General features: G+C 53.6%; 13 protein-coding genes across 13 annotated transcripts; 7 read left to right on the top strand and 6 right to left on the bottom strand.

Moving 5' to 3' along the window:
• Window positions 1-63: 63 nt before the first annotated feature.
• MRET_0426 (V-type H+-transporting ATPase subunit G) lies at window positions 64-479 on the top strand (the record flags this gene model as incomplete). Its single annotated transcript, XM_027627053.1, has 3 exons — window positions 64-66; window positions 95-176; window positions 202-479. 3 exons carry the CDS (start codon window positions 64-66, stop codon window positions 477-479), a joined length of 363 nt encoding a protein of 120 aa, XP_027482549.1.
• Window positions 480-486: 7 nt separating this feature from the next.
• On the bottom strand, window positions 487-2,091 carry MRET_0425 (uncharacterized protein; the record flags this gene model as incomplete). The annotated part of the gene is made up of 1 exon (XM_027627052.1): window positions 487-2,091. One exon carries the CDS (start codon window positions 2,089-2,091, stop codon window positions 487-489), a length of 1,605 nt encoding a protein of 534 aa, XP_027482550.1.
• A 105-nt stretch (window positions 2,092-2,196) lies between these two features.
• On the bottom strand, window positions 2,197-2,979 carry MRET_0424 (dienelactone hydrolase; the record flags this gene model as incomplete). The annotated part of the gene is made up of 1 exon (XM_027627051.1): window positions 2,197-2,979. One exon carries the CDS (start codon window positions 2,977-2,979, stop codon window positions 2,197-2,199), a length of 783 nt encoding a protein of 260 aa, XP_027482551.1.
• Window positions 2,980-3,091: 112 nt separating this feature from the next.
• MRET_0423 (ATP-binding protein required for mismatch repair) lies at window positions 3,092-5,533 on the top strand (the record flags this gene model as incomplete). The annotated part of the gene is made up of 1 exon (XM_027627050.1): window positions 3,092-5,533. The coding sequence occupies one exon, from the start codon at window positions 3,092-3,094 to the stop codon at window positions 5,531-5,533; it is 2,442 nt and encodes an 813-aa protein (XP_027482544.1).
• A 46-nt stretch (window positions 5,534-5,579) lies between these two features.
• MRET_0422 (uncharacterized protein) lies at window positions 5,580-7,006 on the top strand (the record flags this gene model as incomplete). Its single annotated transcript, XM_027627049.1, has 2 exons — window positions 5,580-6,878; window positions 6,905-7,006. 2 exons carry the CDS (start codon window positions 5,580-5,582, stop codon window positions 7,004-7,006), a joined length of 1,401 nt encoding a protein of 466 aa, XP_027482545.1.
• MRET_0421 (dynein light chain LC8-type) lies at window positions 7,003-7,369 on the bottom strand (the record flags this gene model as incomplete). The annotated part of the gene is made up of 3 exons (XM_027627048.1): window positions 7,003-7,040; window positions 7,067-7,090; window positions 7,120-7,369. 3 exons carry the CDS (start codon window positions 7,367-7,369, stop codon window positions 7,003-7,005), a joined length of 312 nt encoding a protein of 103 aa, XP_027482546.1.
• Window positions 7,370-7,795: 426 nt separating this feature from the next.
• On the top strand, window positions 7,796-9,148 carry MRET_0420 (translation initiation factor eIF-2B subunit delta; the record flags this gene model as incomplete). Its single annotated transcript, XM_027627047.1, has 1 exon — window positions 7,796-9,148. The coding sequence occupies one exon, from the start codon at window positions 7,796-7,798 to the stop codon at window positions 9,146-9,148; it is 1,353 nt and encodes a 450-aa protein (XP_027482547.1).
• MRET_0419 (amphiphysin) lies at window positions 9,149-10,369 on the bottom strand (the record flags this gene model as incomplete). The annotated part of the gene is made up of 1 exon (XM_027627046.1): window positions 9,149-10,369. One exon carries the CDS (start codon window positions 10,367-10,369, stop codon window positions 9,149-9,151), a length of 1,221 nt encoding a protein of 406 aa, XP_027482461.1.
• A 270-nt stretch (window positions 10,370-10,639) lies between these two features.
• MRET_0418 (uncharacterized protein) lies at window positions 10,640-11,218 on the bottom strand (the record flags this gene model as incomplete). The annotated part of the gene is made up of 1 exon (XM_027627045.1): window positions 10,640-11,218. One exon carries the CDS (start codon window positions 11,216-11,218, stop codon window positions 10,640-10,642), a length of 579 nt encoding a protein of 192 aa, XP_027482460.1.
• An 85-nt stretch (window positions 11,219-11,303) lies between these two features.
• On the top strand, window positions 11,304-12,512 carry MRET_0417 (TBC1 domain family member 5; the record flags this gene model as incomplete). Its single annotated transcript, XM_027627044.1, has 1 exon — window positions 11,304-12,512. The coding sequence occupies one exon, from the start codon at window positions 11,304-11,306 to the stop codon at window positions 12,510-12,512; it is 1,209 nt and encodes a 402-aa protein (XP_027482451.1).
• MRET_0416 (uncharacterized protein) lies at window positions 12,506-13,189 on the bottom strand (the record flags this gene model as incomplete). Its single annotated transcript, XM_027627043.1, has 1 exon — window positions 12,506-13,189. The coding sequence occupies one exon, from the start codon at window positions 13,187-13,189 to the stop codon at window positions 12,506-12,508; it is 684 nt and encodes a 227-aa protein (XP_027482450.1).
• A 176-nt stretch (window positions 13,190-13,365) lies between these two features.
• Window positions 13,366-14,389, top strand: MRET_0415 (DnaJ subfamily B member 6; the record flags this gene model as incomplete). The annotated part of the gene is made up of 2 exons (XM_027627042.1): window positions 13,366-13,523; window positions 13,564-14,389. The coding sequence occupies 2 exons, from the start codon at window positions 13,366-13,368 to the stop codon at window positions 14,387-14,389; spliced, it is 984 nt and encodes a 327-aa protein (XP_027482453.1).
• A 618-nt stretch (window positions 14,390-15,007) lies between these two features.
• MRET_0414 (importin-4) lies at window positions 15,008-17,896 on the top strand (the record flags this gene model as incomplete). Its single annotated transcript, XM_027627041.1, has 1 exon — window positions 15,008-17,896. The coding sequence occupies one exon, from the start codon at window positions 15,008-15,010 to the stop codon at window positions 17,894-17,896; it is 2,889 nt and encodes a 962-aa protein (XP_027482452.1).
• Between the last annotated feature and the right edge of the window lie 8 nt (window positions 17,897-17,904).

The following is a 17,904-nucleotide window of genomic DNA, read 5'->3' as shown; positions in this document are numbered from 1 at the left end:
GACCAAAGCACGTCGTGCGGCCGCTGCTGTCGTTGGCCCACACGCTATCCACCCGCGGGCATCATGGTACGTGGGGCGCATGGCTGACCGGCAGGTGGCGCAAAAATCGCAGGGTATCCAGACGCTGCTGGAGGCTGAAAAAGAAGCCACCAAGATCGTGGAGCAGGCTCGAGCTTGTACGTGTATTCTAACTCACGCCAGACCGCACACAGAAGCTGAAGGAGGCACAAACTGAGGCTGAGAAGGACATTGCTGAGCTGAAGGCCAAGAAAGAGAAGGAGCTCGATGAATACAAGCAGAAATATGCGGGCACGCAGTCTTCCGCTCAAGACAAGATCGATCGCGACACCAAGGATCGCTTGAGCGAGATTGAGCGTGCATTCCAAGACAAGCGCGAGGAGCTCATTTCCAAGTTGCTTGACCGCGTCAGCCAGGTCGACCCACAGCCCCACAAGAATCTGCAAAAGATGAGTGCTTAGCGTATATCTACATGGTATCTAAACTGTTTCCATAGTCTGAGATCCACACGGCGCCACGGACACTTGCCAAGCAAACGAGACCCCGAGCCTCGTCGAGGGCCGATTCTGTCAGCATGTCCACACGGCTCGAGGGCGCGGGTGCGACCGAGCTCGTAGTCGATGTGGATGAAAAGGAGTCAACACGAGCGCGGCGCCGTTGTGATGGGGCCGGTGAGCCTCCATCACCCTGCGGCAATGGCGGCGTAGGCGGCGTCGGTGGCAGAGCCTGATTCCATTCCGGTAGAGTCAATTCAGGCGTCGGACGGATAGAGCACAGGGTACGTCCCTGTGTGTACGCACGAGCCGAGCAGACCGGCGGCACACCACCCAAACTCGTGGTAATGAGGCCGCAACGACCCAACGCGCCTATGGATGCGCCGATCAGCCGTTCGGGGGGCATATCCAGATGCCGGATCTTGGTCAGTTCTTCTGCACTGCGCCAGACCCAATGCGAAACGCCGACAGGGTCAGCACACATGACTGCCAAAGGTGTTGGATCCGTGATCGTGCCCGATGCTAGCTGACCGGCACGCTCCATACACGACTCGCCAAACGATACACTAAGGATCGGATGCGGTGAAAGCGTGTGTTGTGCAACAAGCCGTGCCTGTGTCGTGCCAAAGCGCTCGTATACATACATGCTTCCGAGCCGCGTAATGGATATCATGTACGAAGGCAGTAGCTTAAGTGCCGCAATGGAGCCAGGCTCAGCATGCTCTAACATACACCGCTCACCTGTATGCCAATGCACCAGGTATACTCGACCAGTATATGTTCCCACAGCGACAACGTCATGCAGTAGCGATACACATTGCGTGCCGCACCATTCTGGCGGATCAAGCGTAGCGCACAAGTCCATAATATGCGGCAAAGTATCCAAATGCAGCTCGTATAGCAAGCACGCCGCTGCATTGTAATAGGACCCGACAGCAATTCTCATAGTCCGCGTTGTGCGATCCATACTGGCATCAATCGATGTGACATCTCCGCCCGTGTCCACCTCCGCCACAAGGAACGCATTCGAAGAGCGCCGAATATCTGTAGCTGGATCCACAGGTACGGCATCCTCTGGCAGCGACATATCTTGATGTAATTCGGGTGTCACGTCCATCGCGCCGTTCTGAGACAAGGCTCGATGCACGTCCCATACGCGCACAAACCCATCCACAGACCCAGTGATAAGCCAATAGTCACTAGAAGTACACCCAGGAATCATTTTAATACTCGTGATGCGATTCGCATGCGCACGAAATCGAACGACGCGTTTGGGCTGGGCACCATGGGTCTGCCATGCAAGCGACACTCGTCGAGCAACGAGCAACGAGCGCTCCAGCGCCTGTGCGCAATTATCGTGAAGCTTGCAATCGTACCATGCAATGGGTATACTGCGCTTTTCGTAATGGACTAGCAGTGCATTCCACAACAAATAGGACGTGCCCGCCGCATACATGGCTCGCGTCGCATTCCGCACCACGACAATCTCGGCTGGCTCTAACTGCAGCAAAATCAAAGTCCATACCTCAATCGGCAAGCGATACAAGGCCCTGGACTGGGCTATGAGCGCCGTAGCCATCGCCACGAATGCAGCGCGTCAGGTCGTCCAAAGTCGTATGAGATCTACCTGAGATGGGGTTTCTCCACATTGTAGGGACGCGTGGCCCAATCATCAAGGTGAGCTTTAGAATATCGTGTGGAAAAAGTTGGCCAGACGCTGATACAACTCCGTAGCCGCAGCACGGTTGGCCTCGTCGTGAAAGTTGGCAGGCGCAGCAGCAAATCCGTGGAAGATATCGTAATAGTGATACACGCTCTTTTCCACCAGCTCGGGGCGCGACTGCTTCAGCGTAGACCAGTATTTGTCAGATTCATCACGCGGCTCGTCCTTTGAGGGAAAGAAAGCAGCAGGCACACCAAGGTATTTGCTGTCCTCACCACTCACCATGATTGACTCGGGCACCACCTGCTTCTCGCCGCCACCATGCATCATGGCAGGGTACACGATCACCACACCTGTGAAGGGTGTGCCCTCGTAGCCAGCCAGACTCGCAATTTTAGCACCCCAACTAAAGCCGTATACGCCAATCTTTTCGACACCTTGGCTTTTGAGCTCCTGGGCGATAGCATCGAGGTCCTTCTTGCGATCAGAGACGCTAGCGACCGTCGCGAACCATTCATCGAACACCTTCTGCTCTTCTTCGTCTCTTGGAGGGAACGCATTCATAGGCCACGGCTTTCCACGGAAGAAGTCCGGCATAATTACCTTGACATGAAGCGCTTCGGATAACAAGTCAGCGCTTTGCTTGGTCGTATCCCAAAAACCAAAGATGTCGTACACGGAAAGAAGCACATGCTTAGAGTCGGGGCCCACGACGTAGGCATCAAGACCAGCTACTTTTCCGGAAATACCTTTAGGCTGATATTCTGCTTTGACAGGGGAGATGACACAAGCACTTTGACTCATTTTCGATGGGGGAAGAGTTTGAGAGAAAGCTGTGGTATTTTTTCCGACACGCCACACATTTGGTGACGCTATCCCTGTCTGTGCGAGTCTTGACCATTCTCCACATCCTGATATGACGCGTTCCATCGCGCCGATTGCGGCGGCGGATGTGCGTCGTATCGCTGGTGCACAAGTGGTGCCGGATATGCGTGCGGCCGTGAAAGAGCTTGTGGAAAACGCGCTTGATGCTCAAGCTACCAGCATTGAGCTACGATTTAAAGAATACGGTCTCGACTCTATCGAAGTGGTAGATAATGGCGCGGGCATTACCAAGGAGAATTATGCTGCCTTGTGCCAGCGTCACCATACATCCAAGCTCGCGACATTCGAGGATCTGGCGCGCGTAGAGACGTTCGGATTTCGTGGCGAGGCCCTGGCGTCATTATGTACGGTAGCGCGCGTCACGATCATTACAGCCACACAAACGGAGGCGCCCATGGGCACGGTCCTCGAGTTCGATCATCAGGGCGTGCTTATCGCACAAGACAAGCGCCAGGCAAGATCCCGTGGTACGACAGTCATTCTGCGAGACTTGCTATCGAATCTACCGGTCCGCCGACGCGAATTAGAGAAGCATGTTAAGAGAGAGTATAACAAAGCTCATACCATGCTACAAGCGTACGCACTCATTACTCAAAATGTGCGCTGGTCGTCCTGTGTTCAGTTGGAGAATGGAAGGCAGGTATCCCAGCTGGTTATGCGCTCTGCCTCCGGACCCAACGCCATCCAAACGAATATGTCGGCTCTGTTTGGTACCAAGGCCAGTGCTGCAGTGCAGCCATTGGATTTGGATATTTCTTTGGATGAGCCTGCGCGCTTTCAAGGTGTTATTTCCAAACCGACCATGGGACTAGGACGCAGCAGTGGTGACCGGCAGTACTTTTACCTCAATGGACGACCTTGGGACTGTACCAAACTCGCTCACATATGCAATCAAGTGTACCGAACCTTTAATGCGACGCAATACCCCACGGTGATTGCCAATCTCATTATCGGCCCCGACAAGTACGACGTAAATGTAAGTCCAGATAAGCGCACGCTTTATGTGCATGATGAAACTGCACTACTTGAGCGGATCCGTGAATTGCTGGAAGACACTTTTTCGCCGAGCCGTGGCGTATTTGCCGTGGACGAACCTAAAAAGCGTGACGCGCCGCCGTCGTCACCTGAGCCTGCCAAGATGCCACGAACGCAAGATAACATATCTACACAAGGAGCTCCCTTGGCTTCTTCACCATCTTCTGAGCCGATCCAAAGCAGTTTTCAAGACCAGTTCCGCCGCGCGGTGGTGAATTTTGCGCGGCATACCAATACTTCTCTGGAATACGAAGAGGCATCAGATGAAGAGATGGACGCCGTACAGCAGCTCGAAGATTTTGAGCCAGAGCATGTATCAGAAGATGCTGTACTAGCACCCGATGTCTGTCCTGACTATGACCTTCAACACGATGAGGTACAGAGTGGTGTGGCCTTCCAGGACGACGACGAGGAGCACGATCGGCATAGCATTGATTGCCGTGACAGAGAGGAACGCCATGAATACGATGAACAGACCCAAGAACGCATTTCCCAGGAACGCATCTTACATGAACAGGCATGCGAGCATACCCACGAAAGCGAGGATACAGACAATGACCGGGTGCCTATGGAGGAACCTGTCCCGCCACAGCCAGATACCCAGACCTATACACGCTCGCTGAGGCAGAGCGAGTCCGAAGAACACAGCTCCGCACCCTTGGAGAGTATTTCATTCGATTGGTCCACTTTATCGCATCGCAAAGCTCAGGCAGGCGTGGCGCCTGAGCCCACAGCCATGACAGGCGCCGATGTGGGGCAGCCTGATGCCCAGGCTGCAGCCGTGATGGAGCGCGTCATTCCCAAGTCCGACTTTCGAACGATGAGCGTGGTGGGGCAATTTAATCTTGGATTCATTATCGCGCGCCGCGAGACGGCATCCATGGACGATTTGTTCATTATTGATCAGCATGCAGCAGATGAGAAGCACAATTTTGAGGATCTGCAAAAGAACCTGCGCATATACTGCCAGCGGCTTGTCGTGCCACAACGCGTCGAATTAGCCCCAAGCGATGAGCTTGTCGCACGCGAACACCAGGATTGGCTGCGCATAAATGGCTTTGACATGGCCCTCGATGAGTCGTCCCCGCCTGGCTCACGTGTTCGCCTGTTGTCCAAGCCCATAAGCAAAGGTACCGTCTTTGATGTTCACGACTTTGAAGAGCTCCTTCACCTATTGCGTGATGCACCTGCTGGTCGCATCAACCGCGTGCGGTGCAGCAAGGTGTACGATATGCTGGCTAGCCGAGCTTGCCGAAAGAGCATCATGATTGGCACAGCTTTGCAAATGCGCAAAATGCAGTCTGTCGTGCACAATATGGCGGACACTGATCAGCCCTGGAACTGCCCACACGGTCGACCTACCATGCGCCATCTCACAACGCTGCGCTCACCACGCATGCCGCGTCCCATTGCATGGTCGACCATCGGGCTATTGTAGTGGAGGTCCGTGGCGAAAGGCGTCGCGGTTGACGTCTCCCCTCTCCATGTGTAGTACGCATGCATGGCATGCTGTCGTGCGCGCAAGCGAAGCTCTAGATGCGCTTAAAGATGCGATATTTCTCGTTGAGGAACAAAGGCAAGCACACATAGGCATTTGGGAAGCGCGTACGGAGGCAAGTCCTGGACGGCTTTTACTGGCGCTGGACGATGCGCGCGACAGGCTTGTCAAAGCACGAGACAGGGCAGAAGAGGCATGCAACATGCAGCCAGCTTCAGAGGAAACTTCTAAACTATCAAAAATGCGCGCAGATATCTATGCTGAGTTCGTGCGCATTCATGCCGAGGCATTGGATCTCGAACTCACTCTAGAAAGTGATCGTGCCCTTCTTGTGCTGTATGACGTTTGCGTCCAATGCGAACGGCACATGTCGAACTTGGAAGCGACTTTCTCTCGCGACTCAGAAGATTCAGAAGCCATGCGCGTGAAAAAGCACCACACGATTCACGCCTGTGAGAGACTCTTGGCCACGATACGACAATCCGCTCAGCCAAATGATTATGTCAAGCCGCGAATATCACGGATCGAGGAGCGGTGGGATCGACTACGGCAACAATTTGGCATCATGAACGATTCTGACATTGATGCAACGGCAGCGGTATTGGATGCTTCGCTCTCGCTGTCAACGACCAAGCGACGTGCCTCGGAATCCAATGATACTCGGAAACGTCGCTGGTCGTTTGGTACTCCTAGTCGGATTCCCCGCACGCCTACATCCAAAACATATTCACGCATCCCGAGCTCGACGCAGCGAATGCGCTCGATACACTTTCAAATGCCCGCCGACTCGCCGGAAACGCCGCGGTGGACAGATGCGGTGGCTCGGCACGAGGCTTCGCCGAGTGTCGAGCATGCTCGAGCACGATCAGCTCTGGACCACCGTCCATCGTCCTCGCAAGGAAGGCGCTTGCGCCGACGCGAATCAATGCTGCCGCGAATCTCGCGCGATGTACCAGCTGTACCGCCCTTACCCGCCTCGTTTGCGTCTCCTCAACCTGACAGTCACACACGATTACGTGCGCATCCTTCCATGCCTACACTCTCTCCGCGCACACCCAGCACGACGGGGCGCGCTACACCTGGTGCAACGGGACGCATGACGCCGAGTCGCTCGCACCGGTATATGCCAGATGGCAAAGATCCTCTGGATATTGCCGTGGCACGTCTCTGCAATGTGCGTGGCATTCGTATCGAGCGTCTAGATGAAATGTGTCATCAAGATGGGGACTTGATTCACAGGTACGCCATGTTCTCCAAGACAGTAGCATGTCGATTACTCCGTATGGTATGTATGTGGCACTAACACCCCAGCACAAACCTGAGCATCCTCGCGATGTCGATGCAAGTTATGTACAAGTGCGTGTGGGCGGAGGTTGGTTAGAACTCGATACTTGGCTTGATGCGCGCATCTAGGCACGCCAAATCAAAAAGGCCATCGTGCCCAGGTCTGTTGTGAGTGTGGTATATACATACAGAAGTAGATAAAATATTTGGATTCTGCCAGTTAGTGCAATCACATCACGTACCGTGAGTCACAAAGCTACCGAAGCTACGCCCCACAATGACATGCCATGTGGGACCGTAGCGCTCATCGGCCGTGCGTTTGACGTGAGCGGCCATGTCTTTCTCCACCGCGAAGCGCACCATGGCATCTGCAGCTAGTTCGATGATAGCCTGCTGCATTTCTTGCTCCATATCAACATTTTTCACAACGGCTTTGGGCGTATCTTGCGGTGCAGGCGGCACAGCAACCTCGTCATCGCGGCTCGCCGACATGGTGCGCAAACACTCAGGATCGACACGCGTCCTGGACCCCATGCGGTCTACCTCACGTGACAGGAAGGGCTAGGTGAGACGCGGCCGTCCATCCCTCTTGCCCTGATTCGTTTTTCATGGATCCATTCTGCTCGACCGGCTGAAGTACGTAAGTATTTCACACGCGCCGAATCGATTCCTGGTAGGGTCCTAGAGTAATGTTATTCGCGCATGTACTTTGCGCCAGTGCTGTAACAGGCCTGGCAGCGTTGTGCGGTTCCGTGGCATGACGGTCGGGTGCTGCGCTACATGTTCAGATGTACTTCCTACGTAGATGAACCAAAGTTGGATAGAAAGACATGGTAGGGACAAGGCTGCGTGGGTGGCGGGTGCCTTGGACGCTTCAGGGGAGCAAGTCTTCACCTCACCTCCACGACCATCGCCATCATGTCCGAGGCAGCAGCAGCGCCGCCACCCCGGTCGAACGAAGCGCCTCCTGTCAAAAAAGACAAGAAGGCTGCCAAGGAGGCAAAGCGCGAGCGCCGTGCAGCTGCCAAGGTGGATGCAACTGCCCAGCAGGCGCCCTCAACTGCCGCGAGCAAAGGTGCATCGGCACGTCCGCCAGCGTCTGGACCCAAGGTCAAGGACACGGCTATTTCCACAAAGGCGGTAACGGGATCGCTGGACGAAGACCTCTCGACAGTTGGTGTACTGGGTGATGCATCGCTTTTCGGTAATGTCACGCTTCCACGTAATGCCCGAGTCAATTCGGCTAGCTGGAGCTCTGCGCTCGCTCGCGGCGCGATTCACCCTGCCGTGCTAGATCTTTGCCACCAGATCTCGACCTTTGCTATTCGCGGTGCGAACAAACGCGCGATTTCTGTGCTTAAGGCTCTCGCAGCTGTGATCCAAGACTACAAAACGCCTTCTGGCGCTGTTCTGAATCGTGATCTACTGACAAGGGTGTCGCAACAAGTAGGGTTCATCGTTGAATCCCGCCCTCTGAACACGGCTACTGGGCATGCCGTGCGATTTTTGAAGTACGAAATTAGTGTTGTGGATGCGGGACTGAGTGAAGATGAGGCGAAGGAACACCTCATCGGCCGCATTGAGCACTTCATCCGGGATAGGATTGTATACGCTGGCAAGGTCATCCAGGCAAATGCTGCCGCGAAAATTCACCATGGCGATGTTGTACTGACTTACTCGCATTCGTCGGTCATTGAGGGCACGCTCCTTCATGCCCACAACCATGGCGTCAAGTTCGAGGTAATTGTAATCGACTCGCGACCACTCTTTGAAGGCCGTCTCATGGCCGAGCGTCTATTGGAAGCAGGCATACCAACTACGTACGGTGTTCTTACGTCTCTCAGTACACTTATGCCGCGTGCCTCGCTCGTGCTCCTTGGCACGTCAGCCCTTCTATCGAATGGTGCGCCGTACGCACAGTCTGGCACGGCCATGTGTGCTATGATGGCGCATGGGTTCGACGTACCCGTCATTATTTGCTGCGAGACGTACAAGTTCAGCGATCGCATTCAACTCGACAGTTTTGTGGTCAATGAGGCCGGACAAAGCAGCGAACTACTGTCTCATGAAGACGACAACACCGAGACCGATAGTGTCTTGCTCACGCGCAGCGAATGCAGTACCCAGTCCCGACTTAAAGTCGTGCAGCTTCTGCATGATGTGACACCGCCACGCTACGTCAGCGCGATCGCATCCGAAGTGGGTCTGAGCGGCACGGAGAGCGTAGGCGTCATCTTGCGTGACTACAAGAGTGTCTTATTTGGTGTGTAACTATGCATCGCGTACGTAGTTTCCAGGAAAGACGCCCTCAACGCCATTCAAGCGGCCTGTCCACCAATCTTCGGCGCTGGGTGTGCGCTTCAGCACCTCGATACGATCGCCCGCCTTGAATGACAAGTCTCCGTCTGCCGTCGCAGCATAGTCATACAAAGCAACGACGTACTCGGCATCAGACGCTGCTGCCTCTTCAGGCGCTGGCGTATAGGCAGGCGGAGCAGACGATTCGGTGGTGGCGGCAGCCTCAGCGGTGACTTGCTCGGCCTTTTTGATTTCTTCCTGTGGCGGCAGTGGTGCCGCACTACCAGCGGCCGATGGTAGTCCACGCGGACGCGAGCTCAAAGGTGTGCCAGCCTTAGCCATCTGTAGAATACGCGTCGTTGGGGGACCGGGCTTTTGGATGGAGAAGGATTCGAGGTCCGCGATCACTTTACTCATATCCATGGAGAACTTGTGCTCACGCGAGATCAAGTTGTTGTTTGTCATGTCGAAGCGGCCCTCAGAATAGGATTTGAGCTTCTCCATAGACAGGTAGAACACGTTGAGTTGCATGTAGTACAGTGAGTAAAAGATCGGCGTAACAAACTTGGTAGCCATAGCCAAGAACTGCGGCAGCTCAGCCTTGAGGATGTTATTGTGGTGCTCATATTCTCCCGCAGCTGCCTCACAGTCATGCTCCAGCTTGAACATGTGCTGGTCGTCCTTGGCCGAGCGGTTCTGCTTCTCACGCAGCTTGGTGTATGAATTGGTGTGCCGATCGAAGTCGATCAGTTTGTGGTCGCGCTTGGTGATAGCTTTATTGATACTCTTTAGCACCTGTTCCAGTTCCTGGCAAGGCGCAACTACGCGAGTCGCGATAAGCTCGAGCTCGGGACGCAGAGTCTCGCGCAGATCATCAATGTACGTCACATAGCCTGACAGATTCACAAGTGTCTGTACAGTCTCTGGGTGGCGACGCTCAATGTCATACTCGGTGCCGAACGGATGGAAAAGTGCACTGTATTCGGCAGCAAAGGCAGAGCATGACTCGAGCATTTTCTTCACACCATCCAAGTACGTCTTCGACTCCCTGGCCAACTGCTTGATCAGCTTCTCCATAGCTTCAAACTTGTGACGAAAGTGATCAAACTCAACATCCGTAGACTTGGCAGAAATCCCTACGCGCGACGACACCATATGCGGTGTCCGCTGCAGGAACTTCGTGATACCCTTCATCGCCACAAGGCAGCCGTCGTAGAAAGGACACGCTCCCCATAGCCCCGCCCTCCCGCACCATAGAGGATTACATAAGCGTCTGCGCCTCACGGCGCAAGCTGTGCGCTGAGCCCAACGAGCAAGTATGCTGAAGTATGGTACAGTATCACTACGAGGGATAGATATGCATAGTAGAGCTTCGGTATCATGCATTCATCCATGATGGCGCCTTGCACCAAGTTCACCCAAGTCATGGTGCAAGGTCAGGGTGTAGCAGGGTGTGGCATGGCTCTAGCGCAGCTTTTTTTTGCGCAGACCTTGTGATTTGTCTGCCACTGCTGCGAGTTTGGAACGAGATGGCTCATCCCAAGTGCTGGACGCGCGACGCTTTTGTGCCGACTGTGATGATTGTTGCGCACTCGGTGGCTTAAGGAAACCCTTGTCGGCTGGCGAGGAAGGAGCAGAGCTAAAAGACTCATCATCACCATCATCATAGGATTCCTCATCATTATCAGACACATCCTCCTCGAATTCATCGTCGCCCTGGTTTCGCCGCCCCTTCCATGACCCAAATTGTTGGCGCGCAGGAACAAAGTCCGTTTCTGTAGCTTTCTGGAACCAAGAATCCCAATTCCATGTATCACGTTGGACAGATTTGGTCTTGACACGCATATTGACAGGCACAACCCAATGCTCTGCATTGCGAGATACATCTTTGGCCTCAGTCTCATCCCCAGACATGCCCTCTGCTGGGAAATTTGCCTTCGAAGACGCGGGACTCGGCTTCGTATCTTTCAATTCATCGCGTGCTGAAGCACGCTGCATGAACTTGAGACCCTGCAGACGGCTGGACAGTCCTTTGCTAGGCATATTGGTGTTGAGTGTCGCAAATTCAAGGAGAAAATAATTTCAGAAAAAAAAAACGAAATTGTCATCCTACGCACGTCCCATTGGCATGCAACGTGTGCCATTAGCAAAAGAACGTGCAGCATGGACAAAATACCTCTACCCAGACCATACCCATGATCTGTCCATGTTCTATTCAGTGGTATGGCGTATTCATTTAGGTGAGTTGCGCGTCGGCGAATCGGACGCATGGTCGACCACAACCCTTTTGCAACGACGTGCATATCGCCACTTGTGCACCAAATATACCAAGGCGTGGGACGAAATACGTCGTTTTGGTGATCAAAATGATATACATCCATTGCAAGACACAAGTAAAACTCTATGGGAGAAGCATACAGGCATGGAAGAATTGCATGCTGTCATCGATCTCGACATACAGAGACTTAGCGTGACGCTCACTAAAGAGGATCAGCAGTGCGTGGCACGAATACTGCGTGTATGGTCATTCACGCACGTTCATATTGGATACTTCCAAGGTATGCACGAATTGGCGGCACTGCTGTGGCGGATTAGGGCTTCTGAATCTGTTCCTGTCCCTATGGATAGCGTGTTGCACGTTCTTCTTTCTCCAGGCGATGTTGAGCCCGATACCTACTTTTTATTCTCGGCTCTCATACAACGTCTGGCTCCCATGTATGACCACACCCAACGGGCTGGCTCTCCCACACTGATCAAGGCCATTCTTCACCGAGTGGATCCATCTCTCAACAGTCATCTACAATCCTTGCAATTGGAGTGGACACCCATCCTGCTTCGATGGCATCGCCTATTGTACATGCAAGAATTTACTGAGGCAACCATTTTGGAGCTTTGGGATACTTTGTTCGCCATTGATCCCACACTCCAGCTTGTCCCTTACATATCTGCCGCCATACTCCTTTCACAACGAGACAAACTCGTACAAAGTGAATATATCGATGCCATGCAATTTTTGATGCACTTGCCGGATCTCAACGCACCAAGGCAGCTTGTTGAGCATGCCATGCAATTAAGTCAAACGCCCTCGGCAAGCACGGGAGCATTCATTGCAAGAGCGTATGAACAGCATCCACCGCCTGAGCCGGCCGAATCAAAGATGGAGTCAGCCAAACATTTGCTGAGAGAATTGACGGCAGGCATCCTAACACAAGACGGGCATGGACAGTCCGATTGGAGTCCGCGAACCGAGGATCGACTCTATATCGAGTCATCCAATTATACGGAGCAGCACAAACGTGCCATGTTGTCACTTGATAGTGTGCGTGAATTTCATTGAGTCTGCATAGGTGTAGTGTCCATGGCATCATGATGGGAGGGGAGCGGCTGAGCCGCAGCTGGGACTTGGGTATGTTGCTGCGCTTCACGCTCGGAACGGCGCAGACGCTGTTGTTCGAGTATCTGTGCCACCTCAACAGGCATATCAGTTGGGACGTAGCCAATGCCCAATACGGGGCCTTGACTCGGCGCTACCGCCCAGCTCTCTTCCGCGTCCATCGTCACTTCCTCAGTATCATCAGAGGAAAGTGACGCGAACGCCTTCTTTTTATCTTGAAATTCAGCTCGCATATTGCGAAGCTCGCGTTCTAGAGAAGCAATCGAATCAGCAAGCTGTTGGGGGTCTTTACCTTCATAGGGAGAAGGTGGTGCCTTGAGCAGATCTAGGCGCGTGGGACCCAGAAGTTGGTCCATAAATGTATGATTTTGAGAGTAGCGTGCTGCTGCCAAGTCACGCGGTACGACCACATCTAGTGTATCCACAAGTGTGTCTGCGATATCTTGGTCCTGCTCGCGTCCAAAGATGATGTTGTAATACGGGCGCTTCAGATCTGCAGCTTGTGCGGCAGGGGTACGTGACGCACGCGGCAGGCTAGCTCTCACGGCTTGAGCCTGATCCCAAGAGTGGGAATGCGTTTGATTCTTGCGCCTACGCCCTCGAAGAGAGGATGTGTGCATGCTGCCCGCGTTTTCGACAAGCCTACCGACGATCCGCGCGCGAAACGGAATGTGCCTAGGATGTGCACGTGGAGTGCACGTGGAGAAGAAGAGCACGCGTTGGTTCCGACGAACATAAACTTTCCTTCGCAGACTGAATCTGCGCCTTACTGATACGCGGTGGCGTGAACCCTGCGATGCCTAACGACTGGTATGCCATATTAGAAGTAGAACCTTCTGCTACTTCAAGTGATATCCGGTCTGCGTACAGGAAGCAGGCCCTTCGATCTCATCCAGATCGCGCTCAAACAGATGATAAAGACCAAGCAACAGCTCAATTCAAGCTTGTGGCCGAGTACGTGTTCCTTGATCAAGGGGTATACTAACATTCACAGAGCGTATGAAGTATTGAGTGATGAAAGAAAGCGTTGGGAGTACGACAGATTCGAATACCCGCTACTCTCAGGAGCCATGCCGGATGGTTATGAGCCGCACGCATCCATGGCACCAAACGGGCACACGTTCGTTTGGGAAAGTAGCTTTGACTCTGCACGCCGTGCTCAGGGACGCAATGGACCTGATGCCTTTAGTCGTGCCGCTTTCGACCCTTTTGAGTTATTCAACTCGATGTTTTCTCGTGACTTTCACGAGATGGAGGCCAGTTATGGCTTGGACGACAGTTTCAACGCGATGAACGACTGGCATGGTATGTCCACGTCGACCTTTGGTCGTCCCACTTCCTTCGGTGCGCCTCCCCCTGGATTCATGCGTGAGCCCATTTTGGGTATGCCAATGCATCATGATGCGCCATTTGGTGGGGTAGGCATGAGTCCGTTTGGGCTCATGTCTGGTCTCTCGCCCATGCATACAAGTGCGCCGGGTCAATCGAGTTTTTCCTCGAGTATGTCTTCGCTCTCGTTTAATGGAGGAAATACTGGCGGTACATCCGAGACACGGCGCACCACGGTGGTGAATGGCCGTCGAGAGACAACTATTACGAAACGCGATGAACATGGTAATGAGACAGTCCGCCGCATCTCGCCAGATGGGGAGACTGTATACGTAAATGGACAAATTCAGTCAAGCATTGAAGCGCCGCAGCCTAAAGCAGTCGAAATGGCGTCCGGCAATACAGAGTCTGCCTCGAAAGATTCACGGTCTGGTGAGTCCTCCGGCAGCTCGTCCTCGCGCCGCAAAATGTGGAAGCTATTTGGTAGATAGGTACCGCTGTGATTCACTAGAGGCGGTACATGGCATGTAAGGGGTATATACTATCATTTCGTTAGGTACATCAAGGTATTTTGAGTCGTGTGCTGCCGTCGTGAGAAGCTGACGATTCTACGCCCACGTCCATAGGCGCTCGGACAATCGGCTGCAGTCGTCCATGCTAGTTTCATTGGAGGAATGTGTCTGATGTAATGTCGCGATAGGCACGTGAGCCGTCGATTTTTTTTCTCCGTTGCAATCCGGCGAGAGAGCTACGTTGCAACCATCATGGATGTACGTGCATGCTCGTGTGAATGAAGCTAACAGCCAAAGCCCGCGTATGTTCAGGAACTGCATGGGTTGCTGCACCATGTAAATGTGCCTGATACTTCCACAGTGAAGGCGGCGACTGAAGCGCTTCAGACGCGGTTCTTGAAGAACACCAAGGTGGTGCCTGCGCTTTTTGAGATTATCGCGACGTCCCCAGATTTGGCCGTGCGTCAGCTTGCAGCGGTCGAGCTTCGGAAAAAGCTGTCGAAAAGCTCAGCATCATGGTCTAAGCAGCCCGTCGAGATCCGAACGGGTATCAAAACCAAGCTCTTGGAAATTGTAGCTCTTGAATCTGCGGCGGCCATGCGTAATTCGCTGGCATGTGTCATCAACGAAATTGCGTGCAAGGAGCTCCCACACAATATGTGGCCGGAGTTGCTTCCATGGATGTTCGAGTCCGCTGAATCGCCGAATGCTGTGCAGCGCCAGACGGCCATGCTTGTCCTATTTTACGTGCTCGAGACGTTCGTTGACAGCGAGGAGCTGAAATCTCACCTTCCCCGAATTATGGCTCTGTTCGCCAAGGGTATCCAAGACCCTGAAAGTCTGGAAGTGCGTGTGACGACGGTGCGCGCACTGAGCAAGGTCGCTGAGAACATCGACTCAGATGATCAGGCCGACTTGGCTGCACTGCAAAGTGCTCTTCCTCAAATGATTCTTGTCTTGCAGCAATGCCTCGATAACACTTTCTCAGAGGGAGTGCGTCAGATCCTTGATGTATTCGAAAATATGTGCATGCTTGAGGCGCCCATTTTGTCGGCTCATCTCTCCGAACTTGTGGCTTGCTTCGTGCAAAACAGCGCCAACCGCGACCACGAAGAGGATCTGCGCCTTATGTGCCTCAATTCGCTTGTGTGGACTATTCAGTACAAGCGCTCGCGTATTCAAAGCACGGGCCTCGCCAAGCCTATGATCGAAAAACTGATGCCCGTGGCTACAGAGGAAGACTCTGATGACGTTGAGGAAGACACGCCTTCGCGTCTCGCTCTTCGCGTCATCGACCAGCTTGCCACAGAGCTTCCCCCTAATCATGTCTTCCCGGTGCTGTTTGAGCAGGTGCAGGCTTACGCCAACAACCCAGATGCGATGCATCGCAAGGCTGCCATGATGGCGTTTGGTGTGAGTGTTGAGGGATGCTCCGAGTACATTCGTCCCCACATGAATGAGCTGCTGCCATTTGTTGAGCACGGTATGAAGGACGAGTCCCCCGTCGTACGCAAGGCATCGTGCATTACATTGGGATGCCTGTGTGAAATGCTGGACGATGAATGCGCCGCGAAGCATGCTGTGTTCCTGCCTTTGATTATGGAACTGATTAATGCACCAGAGACGCAGCGTCCCGCGTGTACGGCTCTCGATGCTCTGCTCGAGGTCATGGGCGACGACATTGCTCAATATCTACCGGCCATTATGGAGCGCCTGACCGGTCTGCTAGAGACTGCGCCTATCGCCGTCAAGGCTACGATCACTGGTGCTATTGGCAGCGCTGCACACGCAGCCAAGGAAGGCTTCGCACCCTACTTCCCTGCATTGATGCAGCGTGTCCAGCCATTCCTAGCGCTCACGGAGGAGGGTGAGGAGATTGATTTGCGTGGCATTACGACAGACACGATCGGTACCTTTGCCGAGGCTGTGGGCGCTGATATGTTCCGTCCATACTTGCCCGACATGATGCGAGTTACGGTGGAAAGCCTTGCTATGGACGAACCACGTCTGCGTGAATGTGCATACATCTTCTTTGCCGTCATGTCGCGTGTCTTTAAAGAGGATTTCGGACCGTACTTGGAGCATGTGGTGCCCAAGATGCTTGCAAGCTTTAGCCAATCTGAACACGAAGGCATGGATGATGGAGCAGCTGCGCTTAGCTATGGTGGTGGCGACGACGAAGACGATGGCTTTGTCGACATGGAAGAGCTCACCAATTCTTTCTTGAATGTGTCAACGGCCGTGGCTATCGAAAAAGAAGTAGCTGCGGATTCGTTGGGCGAGCTCTTCCAGTTCACACGGGGCGCCTTTTTGCCATACCTAGAAAAGGCCACGGAAGAGCTGATTGGTGTGACAACGCACTTTTACCAGGGCATTCGGAAAAGCGCAGTGGCCTCACTTTTCACATTCATTAGTACACTTCATTCGCTCTGCGACAGTCCTGCGTGGGTGCCTGGCGACACGAACGGTGTACAGCTCGACCCGAATGTCGAAAAAATTGCGCAGGTAATTATGCCCGCGATTATGGAGACGTGGGAGGCGGAAGACGACCGCACGGCTGCTATCGAGATTTGCCAATCGTTTGCCTCGTGCCTGAATAAGTGCGGTCCCGGTTTGATTTCGCCACAGTGGATCGAACCGACATGCCAGCTAACAATGCAAATTCTCGAAAAGAAGGCGCCTTCGCAGATTGACCCAGAGGCGGATGAGGACGAAGAAACTGAGGATTCGAGTGAATACGAGTCGGTGCTGATCAGCGCCGCGATGGATTTGGTCGGTGCTATGGCCTATGTGCTGTGCGACTCGTTCATGACTCCAATGCGCCAATTCCTGCCGTTGCTGTGCAAGTATTACAGTCCCGGTCGCTCTGTGACGGACCGCGCCACAGCCATCGGCTCATTGGGCGAAATTACTGTCAACATGAAGCGTGCCATTACGCCCTTCACACAAGATATTCTCGCGATTCTCTCACATGCGGTGGGCGATGAGGACGCATCTGTACGCTCCAATGCGGCCTTTGCTGCTGGTGTATTGATTGAGCACAGTGACTCGGACCTTTCACAACACTATATGCCGCTGCTGACGGCACTCCAGTCGTACTTTCACAAAAGCAGTGGTGAGTCTGACGAGCTGAAGACGGCTCGGGACAACGCATGTGGCTGTCTCGCTCGTATGATGATAAAGGACGCTAATGCAGTCCCCTTGGATCAGGCTCTGCCCGTTCTTTTCTCAGCCTTGCCTCTGGAAAAAGATTACGCCGAGTGGACGCCTATTCTGCTGTGCATGATTCAGCTGATTCAAACCAACAACCCTGCGGCTATGCAGCATGTTGACACGATTCTTCAGCTGTTCCGTCATGTGCTGAGCAGCGATGAAGACATGTTGGGCGGTCAGCTGCGGGGACAGCTGGTAGCCTTCGTGTCGCAGCTGCACTCTCAGGCACCCGAGAAAATCAGTGCGAATGGCTTGGACGCCTTCCTTGTGTAGAGGTAGTA

This window comes from Malassezia restricta, chromosome I (genome assembly GCF_003290485.1).
Source record: "Malassezia restricta chromosome I, complete sequence".
Classification (NCBI taxonomy): domain Eukaryota; kingdom Fungi; phylum Basidiomycota; class Malasseziomycetes; order Malasseziales; family Malasseziaceae; genus Malassezia; species Malassezia restricta.
The sequence above is the reverse complement of the archived record's forward strand: the minus strand, read 5'-3'. Positions and strand labels throughout refer to the sequence as shown.